Source organism: Pygocentrus nattereri, chromosome 3 (genome assembly GCF_015220715.1).
Source record: "Pygocentrus nattereri isolate fPygNat1 chromosome 3, fPygNat1.pri, whole genome shotgun sequence".
NCBI classification, from domain to species: Eukaryota; Metazoa; Chordata; class Actinopteri; order Characiformes; family Serrasalmidae; genus Pygocentrus; species Pygocentrus nattereri.
In genome coordinates this window covers 25,665,651-25,686,055 of record NC_051213.1, presented here as the reverse complement: position 1 = coordinate 25,686,055, position 20,405 = coordinate 25,665,651, and the positions used below count along the sequence as shown (strand labels likewise).

Below are 20,405 nucleotides of genomic sequence, written 5' to 3'. Positions count from 1 at the left end.
TGAAGTGGAGTCATGATTAGGGTGGACTTCTATGATTAGGGGAGACATCTGTGGCTTATGGTAGAGCTTGAAACATGATGTTATTGTTTAATATTTTTTTCACCGTCTGCTGGTACATGGTGATGTAATGAAAACCAGGAAGATGTTTTAGAGGCAGGAAAGTCAACACACTTCAAAGGTTATGGAAAACCAAGAATTTAGTCTTGTAAATGATATGAATAAATGATGTGTAATATGGCCAGAGATGTGGATAAAAAGTGTAACAGGTCAGTTTTGACTTTATCACTTTATCAATGTGGAAGGTCTTCATGTTTTGAAAAGGTTCTTCACACCCTCAATCACAAAAAGATGATTATGATGGTTGTCCTTCAACTGTAGTGAATGAGCCCAGTCATTTCTAGACTCTAGACTCTATACCGTTACCTGGTGGGGGAGCGAGGGTGCAGACCAAAGCGGATGGGAGTTTTATAGAATGTTGTGTATGCATACGTGTGGGGGGAGTGGCTTTAGGACAGGGATTGAGAACATCACAGTTAATCTTCTAGAAAAGTATCAAGCAGCAGTGATCTCTGTCTTTCTCTCTCTCTCTCTCTCTCTCTCACTACTTGCTGTCACTCACTCAGTGTGTACACGTCTCTCAGGCTTTGCTAACGCAGCCAAACAGAGACTAGGAGGTCTAGCTGGATTTGGAGCAAAGCAGCCTGTGGCAAGTCTAGGCAGCAGCAGCAGTAATGTCAGTGCGAGTGTGAGCATGTGTGTGTGAGAGCGCGAGTGTGAGTGTATGGGTTAGCAGAGTGGGAGGGGGCAGCACTTCCTTGGCTCAGGGACAGCTGGGCAGAAAGATAAGAGTGGCAGAGTTACAGAGAGAAAAGAGAAGGAGAGAGAAACAGAACAAGAGAAAGGAGGAAGAGAGAGAGAGAGGAAGAAAAAGGAGAGAAGAGCTGTTTTTGGGATACTTCTGTTTCACCATGAGATGACTTCCCTGGAGCACGTTTCTGAACTGGCCCGGACATGAATGTAAGTTTGAGCAGTTTCTGGCTAGAACAGCGCTGTGATTGCTGTGTTTGCTGGAGTTGTTGTTTTGAGGAGGGGAGGAGTTTCCGCTGAGACGGTGGCACATTGTTTTTTATTAAGGTCAGAGACTTTGATAAGGCTGAAATGCGTCCAAGTGTTCTGTTTCCAAGTTCTTATTCTGCCATTCTGTTTCAGTAAGAATGGGACCAGTTTGTTCTTTTGGTGCCTTGTGTGGAGATGTATAATCATCTAAAACCGGCAAATTAATATAACATGGCAGGACAGAATAGCATGGATGCCATACCAAGTCTCATATCTATTATCTGTAATGCCAACTTTTCATCCCTGTCCAGAAAAAACAAAACATTTCCAAGATAGTAACTTTACAGGAAAAGGCAAAAGATTTGTATTTTTTTTTTTTTTTTTTGTAAGCTGATTTAAGGAGATTTTATTACAGATTATTATTTCTGTTGGTTCATTATTCATAAAAATTGTCACTCACTGGAAAAAGCAATTGCTGTGTTCAAATGATGTTTAATAATACAAAATTGGATTTTTTTTTTGTAGTATTGCTTAGATTTGTTCTTTCAAACTAGTAATTATTCTGTCCACACTTTGACTAAGGCCACTGTGTATTTACTGTCTATTTAGTAAGAAATTCTTTTACATAAATTGCTTCTTGAGGAAATTGTATATGAATGAATGAGTTTAATATGAAGTTTCCCCTCAGCTCAAGATGTGTATGAGTCCAAAGTAGTTAACAGTAATGAAATTCTATAATGTTAGCCTCATAGCGCCACAGAAGAAGTATCAAAACAAACTTTGAACACTAGTCATGCCTTGGCAGATTACCTACATTTGGGGTAAGGAGAGATTTCATACATGATTCTTTTAAAATGATCAGACCCCCATGTGTTAAGCTCTCGCTTTTGTTTTTTTGTAATACACATTGATTGCCCCCTATGTGGTGGAATGCTGTGGATGTTTGAATGACCTGTAGTATGGCCTTGAATGTGGCCCAATGGAGCTTTGTTTAACCACTTTTGTGTGCAAGAGTGTGACAGCGTGATAGAGGAGCATGAGGGAAAAGAGCAGCACTTGGTCGTTGGTCGTGCTCTTCTTCTTTTATGAAATATTCAGGTGAAATGCTGCTGCTTGGAGCAGTCAAGCCATCCCATCCCATCCCCTTCACTGAGCCCCAACTACACCAGCATCGGTGAGACACAGGAGATTAAGCAGATTTAATAAAGATAAGAATATATAGTTGGTTACTTTTCAGATTCACAGCATCCTGCTATGCTGCTGAACAGTCCGCCTGTAACATAATGCAGCTTTTTCAGTTCCCATCTGTTCGCCCTGAGTTGCTAACACTCATACGCTCGTGAAAGAAAGGAAAAAAAACTAGTCCACTGAGACTGAGAATGATGTGATGTTGCTCACTAATCTGTCAACAATATCAGTGTTCCAGTGGGGGTCAACCCAGTGAAGTTTTTTTTTTTTTTTTTTTTTTTTTTTTAAACGGCTTCCCACAATGCTTTGGGGCAGGCACATGTGGGTTGCTTTACATTATGCATTAGGAACAATGTAGGGCTTTCGCATGAGTGACTGCAGCAGAGACCAAACACATTAGCTGGACCCGTCCAGCTAAGAGCACCTCAAGAATGAACAGTCTACTTGCCCGCAGCATTCACCGAGAGAGTAACAAGCAGGATAAAAGGGGACTGATAGGAATAAAGTTGATCATGATAACTGTAAATTCCTGATGCTTTCTACTGCTGTAAATGCGAAAATATGTGTAATATATAGGGCAGTAGGTTTTTTCTCTCATAGACATTTGACTCATCTGTATGATTCCAAAATCCTGATTGTATAAAAAGGCGGTAAGAAAATTCACTAAGAATAAAGGCAAAAAGTTTAGCAAAAAATATTAGATCACAATACTTACACATTTTCATGGTACAGAATATACAACATGATATGCAATGAAATATGTAGGTAGTCTGTACGGTACTGTTCTGTACTGACGATACCATATATGCTCAGAAAAGAGAATTTTTTTATTGTGACATAATTGATCACTATAATGATAACATATGATCATTTTGCCCCCCTCTAGTGTTCATAAGGACGTTAACTAGTAAAAACACATTGCCATTAATGTTAATGAAAACATTGCAGTAGTGAACAACAGACGCCAACACATCACAGTCCATGTATAATACTCTGTTGTCTGTTGATAAAGTTCTGACAGGGTTGAACTTTTGCAAGAGAGTTCTCTGATGTACCTACACGTCAGCCAGTAGGAGACATTGTGAGGCTGGGCTTCAGTCAATAACATCAGTGTTGAACAAAATGCAGAAGCTTCCTTTCATGAAAAACAACAGCAACCAACAGTGGTACATCCTGTGAAGCATGTCATGGTATTCCAAAAAAAAAAAAAAAAAACACCAAAATCTAAAAAATTTAATTAAATACATTGAAATAACACATTTCCATATACTCTGAATCCACTTTTCTGTCCCACATGTATCAGCATAACACACACTAACACACTACCACCATGTCAGTGTCTCTGCAGTGCACTGCTGTATTGCATCAGCTCTTCTTTTAACAACACTGTGTAAGCATTAAGGAACTGACGGGACCTATAAATTGCTAAATTTTGAGAATGAAATGTTTCCCCATTTTTGCTTGATAGGATTACAGCTGCTCAGCAGTTTGGGCATTAATGTTGTTCAGCATTAATGGTGCTTTCATAAATGTGCAAGTCACACACACCATGGACACTAACACACCCTCATACCATCATGGATGCTGGCTGTGTGCTGATAATAAGCTGGATGGTCCCTCATCTTTTTAGTCTGGAGGACATGGCAAAAAAATGTTTTGATTTGCCACATCACAGGACTCTTTTCCACTTCGCCTCAGTTCATCCTCAATGATCTTGGACCCAGAGAATGTGCCAGCGTTTCTGGATGCAGTTTATATATAATTTCTTCTTTGCTTGGTAAAGTTATAACTTGCATTTGTGGCTGCAGTGAAAAGGTGTGTTCACAGACAGTAGTTTTCATAAGTTTTCCTGAACCCATGCACACAATAATTTCCACCACAGAATTATGTTTGTTGTTAATGCAGTGCTGCCAGAGGGCCTGAAGATCACGGGCAGTCAGTACTGGTTTTTGGGCTTGTCCCTTGCATACAGAGATTTCTCTGGATTCTCTGAATCTTTTGATGATATTATGTACCATAGACAGTGAAATCCCCAAGTTCTTTGCTATTTTAAGATGAGAAATGATATTCTTGAATTGTTGCATTATTTGCCCATGCAGTCTTTCACAGAGTGGTGAACTCCTCATCTTTACTTCTGAAATACTTAGCCTCTCTAAGATGGGGTTGTTTGCCATTATTTTCTTCAGCTTTTTGTTAATAATTTGCATTTTTCCATCTCAGTTTTTTTCAGCAAACAGTTTTTTAAAGACTTTTTTTTAAATAAATGTTACCATTTTGCTGGTGCACTTTGTCCATTCCAACTTTTTCACTAACTTCAGAAAAACTTGTTGTGACATGTCTGGAAAGTGGGGTGTGGATGTTAATGTATTGTGTTGTGATTATGGGTCTTTGTAACTGGTTTGTGTGTTTGGGCAGCGCTCCAGTCCAGATACAGCAGACCCCAGTGAGGAGAACACAGACACTGAGGACAATGAGGAGGAGGACCTGGGGGTGCTGGATGACCAAAGGAGCATCATCCTCCACTTGCTCTCACAGCTCAAACTGGGCATGGACCTCACACGGGTGCGCGCGCGCACACACACACACACACACACACACACACACACACACACACCATTCTCGCACATAATATAGTTCAGATAATGTAAGTGTGATGACACACAAGGTCACAGGGGGTCGTTGTATGGGTTTAGCTTGCACAAAAATGTAATTACCAAATTTTTATTTGTCTGCATTTAAACACTGCATTTTTCCATGTTTGTTATCCCGTAGGTTTAATCTGTTCTCTTATACTAAAATGTTGAAATTAGTAAAAAAGAAAAAAGGTTGTGCACACAAAGGGCTGACTGAGTTCTGCACGCACTTGTCACTGCACACTGTGTCCTCCCTAGAGGAGGATATTAATGCATTGTCTGGACCAGGTCCATTCATGAAGTTATGGTTGGCAGCTGCAGAATTAAAGCTTATTAAGATATTATTAAGGTTTTACAGAGTTGTCATCACATATAATTACCATCACTATGAAGACTATGATGAATACCAGTTGCATAACTACAGAGATGATTATGCAATTATTTAATTTGATAAAAAGCCATGACATCTAATTTGACGGGTTCCTTTTCCGTCTTTTGGTGTAGATTGTCCCAGGCACAGATTTAAGTATAACGTGAAGGATTGTGATTTTATCATCCTAATTAGACTTTATTAGCCAACCTGTGATTTCTCAGACATTTATTGAGAATGTCGTCAGGATGAATTAAGGACATGTGTCACCATCCTCGGCAGAGCTAATGAAAGTCTATTGATTATGAAGTCTCTATTTCGGGACACGTCTAGAGAAGAGGTGATAGTTTTTCTTTCTGCTTAGATATTTCCTGCAGGGCTTTGGTAGGGATCGATGCAGGTATCTGAGGGGCTCAGATGAGTAAAGATAATGATGTGTGTTAGAAAGTGTTAAGGCCTGGGGGGAATGACAGGACATTGATCCAGTACAGACCCGAGCAGACGTCATGGACAGAAGCACACACATATTAATACATCTCAGTGGTGGATGGGACTATTGACCAGCAGGAAAGTGGGGAGCACATGTGATTAGATCTGTGGTTGGTGCATGTGTGTCTGTGTGTGTATGTGAAAGACGTGGATACAGTTCAAAACAGTCGTCTCTCCTGCTTGTCAGATCAGATTCTTGTTGTGTGATGTTTATCATTGTTGATTAAATTGTAAATTGAGTAATATATTGAATATTTTTGTTTTTTCAACAAAATTAACCTTGACAAACAACGCAGGCCTTTCAGGGTTGCTTTATTAGAAGAAATGAACTAGGATGCTTTATAATCATATAATCACGAATGTGCAGTTCACCTGATTACTACAGTAATGCCATGGGATTTGCAATGTTACCAAGCTAACTGTCATGTAGATTCACTGCACACACTGAGTCTAACACTATTTATAGTTGCTCTAGACAAAACATACATTTTTGAAGATTGTAAGTGACGGTAGCATATCCTTTTCTTGCATATTACAGTAAAAAAGCCTGCCTTAGAATATGATTGGAGGAGCCTATTGGTCTAAAATCTGCTAGCCAGTTTATTTAACAAATAGCCAGATATTAAATAAATCCACAGTTTAAAACAAGATATGTGTGGTATGGTTTTGGGCCATTAACATTATGTACACACAGTTTATGACTGCAAACATGCATGAAATTTGTGAGATCCTCTTAATGTGAGTTAAATTTCTTCCCTTTCAATGCTACTTGGGTGTTAATTGTACCCCCTTGTGCAGAACATTTAGCATTGAGTGATAATAAGAATACCCTGATTATCAGTGCCAGTTTATCCTTGTTAGTTCATTGAAAAGATAAATGGCAGTGACCCAGTGATTGAGGTCTGTTGTAGACTACGTCATTGTATTCAGTATTTCACTTCACTGTTGAAACAACTGATTTGAACTGAGCTTGACTACAAAATTATGTTTGATTTTTATTCCTAACCCTAGGGTAGTTTTTCTGTTTGTTTATTATTTGTCAGGAAAACATCCTTGAGAACCACTATCATTTTTTCCCATACCACATTATCATTAAATGAAAGCATAGCATTATTTATCAAACTGTGTTTCAGTGTAGCTTAGCAGTGTATGTGTAATCTTCTTTTGTGGTAGTAGCTTGTAATTAACAATGGATGAGATAGCTTACTTAACTTAAAATCTCTCTCTCTCTTCCCAGGTGGTGCTACCCACTTTTATCCTGGAGAAGCGCTCTCTTCTGGAAATGTACGCTAACTTCATGGCTCATCCAGATATGTTTCTGGCCATCACGGCTGGAGCTACGGCAGAGGAGCGCATTGTGCGGTTTGTGGAGTATTACCTGACTGCCTTCCATGAGGGCCGCAAAGGTGCTGTGGCCAAGAAGCCCTACAACCCCATTCTAGGGGAGAGTTTCCACTGCAGCTGGGATGTCCCGCGGGAGAAAGTGCGGCCCCTCAGGACTACCAGCTCCCCATGCACTGTGCCCCCTGCCCCAGCCAAACCCGGGGAATGCTGCCGTCTGTGGTTCGTGGCTGAGCAAGTCTCACACCACCCACCCATCTCAGGATTTTACTGTGAGTGCAAGGAGCGTCGCATGTGCGTCAACACACACGTCTGGACCAAGAGCAAGTTCATGGGCATGTCTGTAGGAGTGTCAATGGTTGGAGAGGGTGAGTTTGATTTGATATGCTGGTATCAAGATTTTTAAATGCTGATGTTAAAACTGTTTTATAGGCAAGGTTTTTTTTGTGCTGGTATTCCTCAAATCTTATATAGTGGCACTCATAAGATCTTATGTTCTGATATACCCAAGATTTCATACTAGCGTTCCCATCTTGTATATGGACATTTCCAAGTTTTTATTCTAGTGTTCCTAAGATTTTATATACTGGTATTCCTAAGATATTATATATACAGGTATTCCTAAGATTTTGTATACTGGGATTCCTAAGATATTATATATACTGATATTGCCAAGATTTCATGTACTGGTATCACCATGTTGTTTTGTGTTTTCTTTTTTTTCTTTTTTTTTAACCCCAGTATTCTCTAGATTTTATATATAGGCATTCCCAAGATTTTATACAAAAAATGTCAAGATGAACAAAAGATTCTGTTTTCTGATAGATTTTCAGCAACCATGTAATTAGAGCCCAGGGCTACATTTTATATTTTTACCCCCCACAGGGTCCACATTTTTCTTTCTTTTTAAGCTGGAGCAAATGTGGACCATCTAGGGGGCTCTATGGACCAGGTTGGGTAAAACTGCCAAAAAGCAGTTAATAAAATTCCAAATTCTATGTGGTTATGAACTGCTTTGAGACCACATGTTTTCCTCTCTTGTTAGTCTGACTGCATTGGGCATTTAAGTTGCAGTAAGCAGAGCCCAGATGAGCAGATCTCTGTGTATTCTGAATATCACTGTGATTTGTATGTTGAGTGGTGATTCTAAATGTGGCTCCTTTAAAACAGCTAACGCTTGACCCCTGAGATCTGCTTTCTCAAGCACTCCTTTTTCTTATCCTTTTAGTGAAATGTCTAAAGAATGTTCTGTTTTCAGATCAGCTGACTATGAATGGACGGGTCTCTCCTCAGGGCATGTGACCGCTACTGCTCCACTCACTGTACATCTGTCTGTCAGTCACTTACACACTGGGAGCTTACTCTCTCTTTTTCTCTTTCTTTTCTCTCTCTCCCATCTTTGTTTCTCTGCATACCTCAATTCACATGCACTGCGACACATATACACACACACACACACACACACACACACACACACACACACACACACAATGCAGCAGCGTGCAAGTCCCTCTCCTCTTTTCCTGTCATGTTTCCAGCACTAGCAGGCACACAGGTGCTCAGTGAAGTGGTTGATGATGCAGGAAGCTGTGTCTGCATGCCAGCCTCAGCCAATTACAAGTTTGCTGTAATTAGGACAGCATTAATTACTTACAAGACGGATCACACTAAATCCCCTTAGAGTACTGCACACTAAGCTAATGAGAAGGAGAGAGAGTTGATGGGGATTTATGAGGATTTCAGTTGTAAATGCTTCATAATGATTCCATCCAGTATGCCAACAATACAAAAAAGCAGAGTAGTAGAATTGTGCATTGTGTTTTCTTTGTCTTTTTTTAAGCTTCTTTTATTTCTTGTCCGTTATCTAATGGAACACATAAGACCAGTGTCAGCAGTTTTATTAGTAACTTTACATGCTTTGCAATGGCCCAAGAACAGTGTTAGTTTTTGTAATATTAAGATTTTCTGGAGGAATTGTGTCTTGTATTGGCTCTCTCAATCCACTCCAATTTAATTACAGTTCTTTAGTTTAACAATCTCAAATTTCTTAATTTGGTACAATTGGTTATGCATTGATATTGAACATGTACATGAAAAAACTATAGAGACCACCCTTCATTTATTTAATTTCCAAACAAACAAAAAACATATTTAACCAAAAATTACACAGCCTAAAAAATACATGCAAAAAAAAGTTTTTTGTGTTCTCTGTGATCTCTCTTTGCTTTTATTATAGCTTCTATTATTTTCAGGAGGCTATTTCAGTTTTTCATAGAAATCTGCAGAGATATTTTCCACACCTCCAAGTTGGAGGTGCATTTTCTGCTTCCATATACTCCCCAAATCATTCAGTGACGTTGAAGTCTGGACTCTGGGATGGTCAGTCTATTGTTCTAGGAATCCATCGTCTATTAACTTTTTTCCCAGTAACGGCTTCTTGATGCATCCTTTCACACTCATAGTGTTGAGTTGTCTTCTCACAGTGGAAGGATGTATGAAAACTTATGGATTTTTATTTATTTATTTTAGATCTAAACCAAGACTGGAGTTTGACTTTCTCCTCTCTTTCAAAGAACTGGAGTTTTTAAACACTGTGGTCACTCACTGTCCACTCTATTAGACACTCCTACCTTGTCAGTCCTCCTTGTAGATGTAAAATCAGAGAAGACAGCTCATCTGCTGCTGCACAGTTTGCGTTGGTAATCCTCTAGTCCTTTCCTGTGTGGAAATACTTTTGAAATTGTCAATATGCCAAAAAAAGCTTGTTGTGACATCATAACAATATCATACTGTCATATATGCCCTTGGATTATATAGAGAGACAAAGATCTGAGCTTTGGCAAATTCCTCATGTGATCTGTAATATTTCTCAGTATTGTGCATCAGTCAAACACCAGATCCTCAATTTCCAACAAACCACTGTGAACAAAGCCATTTTCCTTATCCACACACATGTACAGCTGTCTTTGTCATTTCTCTTGTACTCTTTGCTGGTGGGAGTAGAGAAGTGCTGACCTCAGCAGCTAATCTCATATGGCAGTGCCAGAGTGCTTGCAGGATGCTGGAGCCCTGTGGAGCAGAGGTGTGGGGGCAGGGAGGCATGCACTGCCCCCTCCAGTGCTCCTGTCCTGGGGAAACAGATGTGCTGCTGTTAGACCTGGCCCAATGCCCAAAGCAGATTCTGTCACAAGACAGCTGTCCGTTATGTAAGCAAGGGAGAGGGCCAGGCCAGCATGGATATGCGCAGCTGCCTACAGGCCACATGACGTCGGTATTCACCTCATTATTACATATAACAAAGGCAGGAGCAGCAGTCAATTGCAACTTTAAGGCATTGTAATGGAGATACTTTGTACACCGTGGACCAGTTTCCTAGACCCAGATTAAACCTAAGCCTACAGAGAACTCCCAATGGTTGCACTGCAATTAGCCCAACACTAGGCTTAAACCCTGTCCAGGAAACCAGCCTTATGTGTCTGAGGTTCATCATTCTGAAATAAAGTGTATTCTTAAGGAGTTTGTCCTCTTTTGCTGAAGTAACAGCCTCTTCTGGAAAGGCTTTACACTACATCTTGGAACATTACTAGAAGGATTTGATTGCATCCAGCCACAAGAGCATTAATGAGGTCAGGTACTGATGTTGGATAATTAGTTCTGAGTCATGAATGCCACTCCAACCCATCTCAGAGACACTACCATTGAAAGGCTTGGAATCACTTGTCATATTAATAATTTTTATTCAGTTATAACTGAAATGTAATTGTTGATTGAAATGGCTGTACACAAAATTATTTTGAGAACAACATGGTAAGAAAATAGCAAATGTTATTAATAACAAACTGTAATTATGTGTTTAGTCCTATAGTTTCTTGCCATGACATTTTCTATGACCTGCTCTTTGATTGGCTAGATTTGGTCACCACTTTCAAATATAAAGCAGTATGGTTGTTATTTTTATTAGAACTTCATTCTTAATGTTACAACGTTTGGTTATTGTGTAGTCATTTACAGCTCCATCCATCAAACATTTTTAGTTTTTGCATCTTCCTAGATATTGTTTGGAACCTGTAGAATATTAGCACCATGTAAGAATTGTTTTATATATGTATCTACAACAGCACTGGTTTTATATTAAAGCCAGTGATTCCAAATTTTTGAAGAGTAGCGTATTCAATGGTGCTTGATCACTTCAGAGAAAGCAGTTTTACAGTTCCAGAGACTAAGGGTGGGGGCTTCATACCCTTTTAGCCAACATATAACAGTGGTGACCTCAGGTTCGTGTATGGCTGCTTCAGACCATCACATTCTATTGTCAGCACTTTTCAATGGAAATAAACCATGTATGCAGTTGAAAGTCTGTGTTAGTAATGGGTGCATCATAAAGCAGTTGAATTCACTAATTTAAAGGGGTGTCTGGTTACTTTTGGATATATATTGTATTTCTAGTAAGTGGTTCTGCATCACTCACCCCCAAAACTGACATGAACTGTTGCATCCCAAATGACTAAATCAGTCTAAACTAAGGCTGCAAAGTAAAAAGTAAAGTTGTTGCCATTATACTGCTACATATTGAAACTGTAATATGCTTTATAATATATTTATGTTGCATTGGTCATTAAGTAATGTGACACAATAATGTTACATATTGCAGCCTTCTGTGACTTACAGCTATATGCAAAAGTTATAGCACCCTAGTGAAAGTATGTGTATTGTTGATTTTCTTCCATAGAGAATACATTTAATGCACAATTAACGTTACTGCTGTTTGCTGAAATTAGCATATGTGAAATAAAAAGAAGTGAACAAATAATAATAATAAAAAAAAAAAATGAAATGTGGCCTGTGGACATTGTATGCCACATTTTATATAGTATTTGTTTATTTTTTCCAATATGTCAGCAATTAGATAGATATTATGCACTGCAGTTTGCAGAAAATGTCATATTTGAATTTATTTCTTGTAAAGCATGTGTTAACTTGCTTTTTACAAAACATGTCATTTGACTGGGGGTGCTCATACTTTAACATACAACTATAAGCACTGCAAAGTTCACTGTTGTGATAATGATTAGCAAAGGATATTGCACAGTCATAATGTAACCTATGAAAACCTGACGTGATGTCTAGATAGAACATGACATAGCTGATGTGACGTAATGGAAGTTGAAAGCCTTTTTTGTGAATGTTCTGGTGAAACACTGGGGAATTTTTCCATTAACGTCTGGAGGATTTGTCAGTCAGGATTTGTGAAGTGAAACAGCTCGTTGATGTGTAACTGAAGAGAAATACGTTTGGTGTGTTTGCCAGGGGTGCTGCACCTTTTGGAGCATGATGAGCAGTATGTGTTCACGCTGCCCTGCGCCTACGCCCGCTCCATCCTCACTGTGCCTTGGGTGGAGCTGGGGGGAAAAGTCTCCATCTGCTGCGCCAAGAGTGGCTACTCAGCAACTGTCACCTTCCACACCAAACCCTTCTATGGAGGAAAGGTTCACAGGTGAATGTGTGGTTATAGCTCAGAAAAATGTAACACTTACTGAATTTACAGCTATATAAGTGTCGAGTAGCTGATAAATGGCATCATACAGTTTATGATTCCTCAATAGTATCATATGTACTGTTGGTATTAAAGGAAAAGTTAGTTGAAAATCTGATTTATATTTTTTTTTGTTTGGTGTCTGAAGTTTGCTTCTTTAGTTTTATACTGGAGGCTAATATATTTAGTAAGTAATTGAAGCATATAGCCCTCATGCATGTCTATAAAAATGGACAAAAGTACAGACAAGATTGCATTTTTAGATAACAGTCTGTCATAGAATGTCCCAAACCGCATAAGCATGCTTATTTGATAGACAGTTTGAGATAAGTCTGATGTTTGGTTGGTATAAACTTCCATTATGTGTTGGCTTAATAAGCAAAATCAAATAACCAAGCTTCATTATAAAAGTTTCAAGAGTTAGAATTTCAATTCAAGTTTTACAAGGACTCTTTCCAATAAAAAAAGCTGCAGATAAATGATTTTATTACGACACTACTGCTCTACAACTTTATAGATTAAATCAAATTTGTAGGAAGCTGTGAAAAACTAAAAAAAGTTAGATGTGTCCAGAGTGATGAACACGGCTGTACATGAGAAAGAAGTTATAATAAAATGAATGTCTAGAATGCCTTGTATTTAAACTGGCAATCAAATCTCAAGCAGATCACTCGTCTGTCTATTTGTTTGTTTGTAGTTCCCAGAAACTTGAATTAAACAAAACATCTTGAGATACCTGCTCATCTGGTGTCTCGTTTATAAGCTAGTTTATTCAGCCCATACTATATAAGGTAGTATTAGTAGTACTGATTATTATAACAGCAATTATTAATATAAGTAATTCCAGACTACTGAATGCTAGTATTGTCCTTGAAACTTGGGCTGCCCAGCATGTGGCCCACAGACATTCGATTTTAAAGAAGATTTTTCATTTTATGTATTTAAAGTACAGTAACAGAATATAGTGCAGTGTTATGAAATGCATTTTTAAAACCTTGATTTGAAACCTACTGCCTTTCTTTTCTTTGTAAATTGTAAAACAGACAAAAATGCCTAAAATGTCACACTGCGTTACCTCCAACAGGGTGACAGCAGAAGTCAAGCACAACCCCACCAGCACCATTGTGTGTAAAGCCCAGGGTGAGTGGAACGGTACCCTGGAGTTCACCTACAGCAGTGGAGAAACCAAAGTGATTGACACGTCTAAACTGCCCGTCATAAAGAAGAAGATCCGCCCGTTGGAGAAACAGGGCCAGTATGAGTCAAGGTGAGCAAATGTAGAATATAGAATAGAACCTAAACATAAAGAATATAAAAGCATTAACAAATTATAATGAGGTTCAATAAAACCGATGATTATTGTGAGACCATGACGCAAAAGCAGTTTACATGAACATAAACTAGAAGTCAGTCTATAAAAAAGCCCACTAACTTTCACGATAACAAGTGCTGACAAATGTCATGTGTAGACAGACTATGGATTCATCTTATTTTGAAGGGACTGCATGTCTTGAAGAATGAAAGGATACGGGATCTGGAATAGGGAGAGATGGGAATTCTCATAGCACTTGGTGCTTCAGGGGAGCAGCATTGTATACTTTAATTAACACTGTTGCCCTCTTTATCCCCAGTCTCTTACGCAACGAGGGTGCTCCTACACTACTCTGTCTCTCTAGAGCGCTCGCATAATAACTCTAATGCTGCTTATTGCAGGGAGAGAGTCGGCCCCATAGCCGGGCAAATAAGCGGAGCAGAGGCACATCAGAGTGGTGTAACGCTATCAGACTGGCATTAGCATTGCAGCCTAATGCAATCAAGAGGATACAGAGGCACTAAGCACTAAGCTGGTTTGTGCAGGGAGAGAGCAATTCAGAAAGGTCTGCTTTCCAGTCTCCACTCACACAGACCATCCCTGCCACTGCACACAACAAAGAGCCATGAGCTGAATGGAGCTGCTCCAAATGCACAGGCTTTCTGTATTGATTAGCCTCTGTGCACAAGGCTGTCTTTCAAAAGATGTACTCCTCTATCAGAGCTGTAAAGCCACAGGAGGCTGTGCATGACAGTGGTTTTTAGGTAACAGAGGGTCTAAATCTACATGAGCAAGTCTATTTGAGATACACTTTGAGGAAAATGTTTGATGATTTAGGCGTGCTACACAATACTAACAGCTCTATTGCTAAAGTAAAAAGGGAACTTCAGACTCAAAATATGTCTTGGTTGAATAAAAACAAAAAGGGGGAAGTTGTGGAAACTAAATATTTTTCATATTTTCATTCAATAAAATGTTTCAATATGAATTTCAATTCATATTTGATTTTTTATGTTCACCAGCAGTTTTTTGAGTGTAAAAAGTGCTACTAATAATCAGCCAAAAATTAAGCATTAGCCCATTTTGGCTGTAGAGGAACTGCCCATAAAAATGCAATAAACGTTCAATAAATTTAACACAGCGTTTTTTTAAGAACTTGGTGTAATAATACAGGATTCCAGTGTGCACTACAAAGATGGCTCAGCCAATCAGATTTTAGTATCAGAACCATTTGTTTTATGTTGTTTTTTATTTATTTATTTTTTGGTTAAAGCTTAAAATAGTTTCTCAGAACATATGCCCGGTGAACATATGCCATATTCTTATTATTACGTGCGATGTGGCCTGGCAGGCGGCTGTGGCAGCATGTGACTGCGGCACTGAAGTCGGGAGACATTGACTCGGCCACAGAGCACAAACACCAGCTGGAGGAGAGGCAGCGCAGCGAGGAGAAACAAAGATCTGCCACGAATACTCCCTGGAAACCCAAGTACTTCACCAAAGAGGTGAGACATCGTGGCACCGTTTGAAAACACTCTTGCAAAATCCTCTCACTTAATCTTCCCTGCTGCATGTGGGCTGAGGCCCAGAGGGGTGAATAGATAATAGCAAAAGAGTAGCAGCTCCATCAAGGTTTCTTTTTCTTACCACCTACTCACTTTGTTAGACAGAGTGATAATAATAGTGAGGAGCCGAGTAGAGGCAGCAGACAAGTGGAACTTGTCTCTCAGTGGAACTTCTGTACAGCCGTTAGTTGAACAGTACACATCTCATATCCAAACAAATTCCCAGGCTTCTACTGCTGGCAAATCGCATACTTTGCATTAAGGACTACACTCATAATGTTCAGGGTAACATCACAAAATCCAAATTTCTCTGACAAACACACACAAACATTTTCTAAGCCGCTTCTCATCCTGGGTCGTGGGCGGTGCTGGAGCCAATCCCAGCGCTCGTTGGCTGGAAGGTGGGAAACACCCTGGACAGGTTGCCAGTCCTTCACAGGGCCCCTAGCAAACAAAATGTGAATAATTAATATTCCAAAAACTGTTTTTGCAGGGAGAAGCCTGGGTGTACCACAATCCTCTGTGGAAGACAACTTGTTGAGGAAAACAAGCCATAAGCCAGCTGTCCATCACAGAGGCCAGTGCGCACAGAGGCAGAGCCACGGAGGAAGAGCGCTGGCCAGCCAATGGAACAAGAGGAGCCGGACTGCACCAGAGCAGAGGCTGACCATTTCTCTGACATCTCCTAGAGAGTTAAAGGTGCCAAACACAAATAATAATCAAACCCAAGAGTGGAATTACCCACCCCAGCAGCTACCCAAAGACCCGAGAGTGGAGAAACCCAGCTCTGCAGCTACCAAAAGACCTGCCGCCCCAACAGGTGCTCAAGGACATTCTTCCTTCCTTGCTACTGGGAGAATTCACATGTGGCGGCCAGATGAAACAACTTTGCAGTCTTATTTTTCTTCTGTATTTAAGTTTGCTCAGTCACATATGCTTCCTGGTATATCAGGGTTTGGTTTCCTAAAATTGTAGCACAATGGACACCCTGAGAGGCTTTTGGAAAAAACCCAGTGCTGATCAGCCGCTTCAAATAAGGCGGAATGCTACTGGTACACACAGCTGCTTATGAGACTGAAAGAGAGGGCAGAGGAGTGTATCACCCAATCACCAAGTGTAACACAGATGTCTGATATAAGTGGTTATCAAGGTAATGGACCTCTTAGCTTAACAGTGATTGTTGCTTATACAGTCAGACATTGAGAAAGGGAAGTGCTCTCAGAAGGCTCGCACAGTAACTGCACATTCCTGTCCTCAACACTTTTGAAAGTATGAGTGAGGTTCCCAGATTTCATTCACTGTAATATCCGATTCCTTAATGAACTCTCGGTCTGTGTGATGTTTGCCTCAGCTGGTATCAAGGAGCCAAGAAAAACAGAGTGATTATACTTTTCTAATGGTTTCTTTGCCTGAACAATGAAAGGTATTATGAAAGAAGAGTCTATACTTGTGTGAAGCATAGCTTCTCTACCAGGGAGAGACGGGAACGTGAACTGAAGCAGAAACAAATTAGCACTTTACTGAAGGGCAGTGTTCATAAGCCTCTCATGGCAACCACTATAAACTTGTATAGAAACTTATAAAGGTTATAGGTTAACAAGCACCAGTTGCCATATAACCTGCTGAGAGGAAATGACATCAGAATGGACAAAAGCAGCCTTTGAGACAACTGATTTATATATACTTAAGTTTTTATAGATGTTTATGTAGGTTTAGGTCAGTTGTCTTCTAGCCTTATCAGTGCTATGCTTCAGTAAAGTGTTACCAGCGCTGTACAAAATCATTCCCACAAATCAGGAACGTCAGTGTAGCTGCATGCATTTCTGTCCCACTGGTTAGAAAGGCCTCGAACCTATATTTTAAGAAAATTCTTTACTGATTCCCAAAATAATTGTTTTTCACAAGTGTTCTCCAGCTAGCCACTGCACATTTTACTACATGCTGTTTTTGTTTTTTTTTGTAGTAAACGGATATGAACATTCCTCTCAGCTCTTACCTCATGCAGTATATACTCATCATTGAGGGAGGGACACTTCTGAAGTAGAGCAACGGATTGTGGTCTTTGGAGGCAACTTGTGCTGTTACACCACCTTATTTAAAAGAGCTACTTGGAAATCTTAAAAGTGCAAAGCTTAGTTGAAATATCGTTATACTGATTACTTTGTCAGCCAGCTATGCTTCTATTGTGACACACAACTAACTCAAATGTCCATAAACAAAAATGAACTTCACGGATTTGAGTGTTTTAAGTTTTCACCTTGGAGTACCAGAATCTCATGACATTGCACCAGGGGCTGACACTGCCTCTGAATTTAGAGCTTGGATCTCTCAGACTTGCTCTGTGGATCTGAGACTGAACCTTTACACAGGCTCAGTTAAGGTCAGAATCGTACCACACTCACCCATGTTCATCTTATTCTCTACGTAGATTGTAAAGTGAACCAGAAGACATGACTGACCAGTCATATTTAAAGTTGACCTAAAAGGCAAAAGAGGCACTTTCAGGCATCATGTGAATGAAGAAGCACTTTTGCACATTGGTTAGAAGTGCATGCAGCGTTGGAGCACATCCTGTTGATGGCCCATGTCTGCGTGACAAGAAGTGATGTGCAGCAGCATAATGTATTCAGAGCTTAGACCAAACACTTTGTCCACTAGTGTAAAAACTATGCAACACAGTAATTTCACTGTACACAATGAGGGAGATGACACTCCCGCACTAGACAATGTGTTGGTTAAATAAAGAAATGTGAAATACTGTATACTTTCCAGCCACTAGTGAATAAACCCGATTGATATATTGGGGATAATTACTTGGAATTAAGTGTATAACCTATGCCTGAACAACTGAGCCTAGATCGATCATCCTTTACTGGCTAATTAGTGCAAATTGTTTCTTTTTTTTCAACAATAAAAGCAATTGTGTAGTATTTTATGAATTTGTAAAAGCTGGGAGAAACAGTTGACCAATGTCACTAAGTGACTGTAGATTTATGCCCACTATTTATAAAATGCTGCACAAGTAAACAAATGTTAGTGACTTAGAACTTCATATAAACATAGTAAATATAGCAGGTAAATTCAGTGCTTGAGCTTTCCAATTGCTGTATAGCAGAAATTAAGTCACAAGCAAATGAAGTCTAAACTTGTACTGCCACCTAGAGGACAGGCTTATTTGTACCAAAACACTTCTTTACGTTAACAAAAAAAATAAATTTTCATCTCAATTTTGTAGCAGAACAATCAAGACAAATGTGAAGTACAGGAAATGCAATTTTCCATCAAAATTAAAATCAAAGTTCAAGGCTTTCCCTTTCCCTGCAGTGGGCTCTACATTCCTTCTACTGGAAAGATGATATGGTGGAGCGAGAATTTAACTTTAAAAAATGTAAACACATTTATAATTTTTTATTATAATGAAACTGCTGTGTCTTTAAAATAGCCAGATAGCTAGACGGGGGGAAAAAACAAAACAGATGAGACATTGAAAAACAAAAAACAAAGTGCAAACATGGTCCGCAGATAAGGCAGAACCTTTCGTTTACTCCTTTAATCACAAAGGCATTGCTCATTCTAACAGTAGCATCCTTCCTTACTTTCCTTATAAACTTTTTACAATTCATGAAAGAAACTCCAATTTACACAACAGAGACAGGTTTTTCATTTCTTGATGACATGCTGCCCTTTTTTAAACTTTCATTTTGTTCTTATAAATAAATACCTTTAGAGTCTGTTATGTATGAACTAGATATGATGTTAGGCTGTTAGAATGAGGCAGCATAGTCCTCAGAAATGACTTTAACCTTCCTCCCAATCACACAGAGATGAAGCAAAAGCAGTGCACTGAGGAAAGGAAAAACCAAAGAAAGAAAGGAAGAAAAAAAAAAAAATACATGGAGCAAGAGACCAAACCAAGATCTGAAGTGTGTGAACCATTCCTATGACTGTCCACTAGTAGCGGTTGAAAGAAGAAATTAAACCAAAGTGAGGGAGATGCAGATTTGTCACTAAACAGAAAAAAAGCAGAACAGAAAACTTGTCATTAAGTATACGCACTCTTCACCCGCATGCTACTCAGTAGTGGATCCACCTGAAGGTGAACTAAGCCAAAGTGCATTCAGGCTAGTAATGCAGCATTTTATAAAACCCTACAACTAACACAAGTCACACTTGCTCCTGACAGGCAAAGTGAGACAGTCATTAGAAAAAAAAAGAAGAAAAGAAAAAAAAAACAGGGAGAAACCGATTCCTACAAGGCCCAACATAGCAGACAAAGTGGGGGCGAACATCCTTTATCCAACAGTCTATCTACAGCATTCACTACACCTGTGGCACTGCTGAAACCAAGCAGCAGGACCACTGGACAAGAGATAGGATAGAAAGAGAGAAGGAGGGGGTTTAAAAAAAAAAAAAAAAAAAAAAATTTCCGTTTTAGAATTATTGCATAAACATCTGATAACCAATAGAAAAAAAAAAAAAAAAACGATATTTAAAAATCACTACAATAATTAAACACGACTAATAATTCAGTCCTTTGCAATGCCTGCTCTGTTGAGATATTCACACATTCAAAGTGACAGTGACCTCTGCATTCTGAGAAATAGGCAGGAGGGTTTTTGGCCCTCAGTACTGCAGACCACTCCATAGCCCTCGTATTCCATAGCTTTTATTTTTTTTTTTTATCAAAAAAGTAACAAGTTAGCACAGGCTCTGAAAAAAAAAAAAAAAAAAAAAAAAAAAAACACACAACAAAAAAAAAAAAACAAAAACAAAAAAACAACGGGATCTCTTTGGTGCTACTGCTCCAAGGTTCTCTCAGCTTAATCACTTCATCTTATATTACCGTTGTGGTGAAATTGGGTCTGACTGCACCACCAAAAACAGGGTTGCCATCTAAAAGTATAGGACAGCTCAATTT

At 39.2% G+C, this 20,405-nt stretch overlaps 1 protein-coding gene across 2 annotated transcripts in view; it reads left to right on the top strand.

Annotated features, from left to right (window-relative positions):
- The window catches only part of osbpl10b (oxysterol binding protein-like 10b), a 53,459-nt gene extending 33,965 nt beyond the window's left edge, over window positions 1-19,494 (top strand). For both annotated transcript variants that reach the window (XM_017709177.2, XM_017709178.2), the window contains 6 exons: window positions 4,660-4,806; window positions 6,974-7,445; window positions 12,385-12,571; window positions 13,695-13,877; window positions 15,274-15,427; window positions 15,981-19,494. In XM_017709177.2, coding sequence (XP_017564666.1) covers window positions 4,660-4,806; window positions 6,974-7,445; window positions 12,385-12,571; window positions 13,695-13,877; window positions 15,274-15,427; window positions 15,981-16,028 — 1,191 coding nt within the window. In that variant the 3' untranslated portion in view covers window positions 16,029-19,494. The remainder of the gene's footprint in view (window positions 1-4,659; window positions 4,807-6,973; window positions 7,446-12,384; window positions 12,572-13,694; window positions 13,878-15,273; window positions 15,428-15,980) is intronic.
- The last annotated feature ends 911 nt before the right edge of the window (window positions 19,495-20,405 follow it).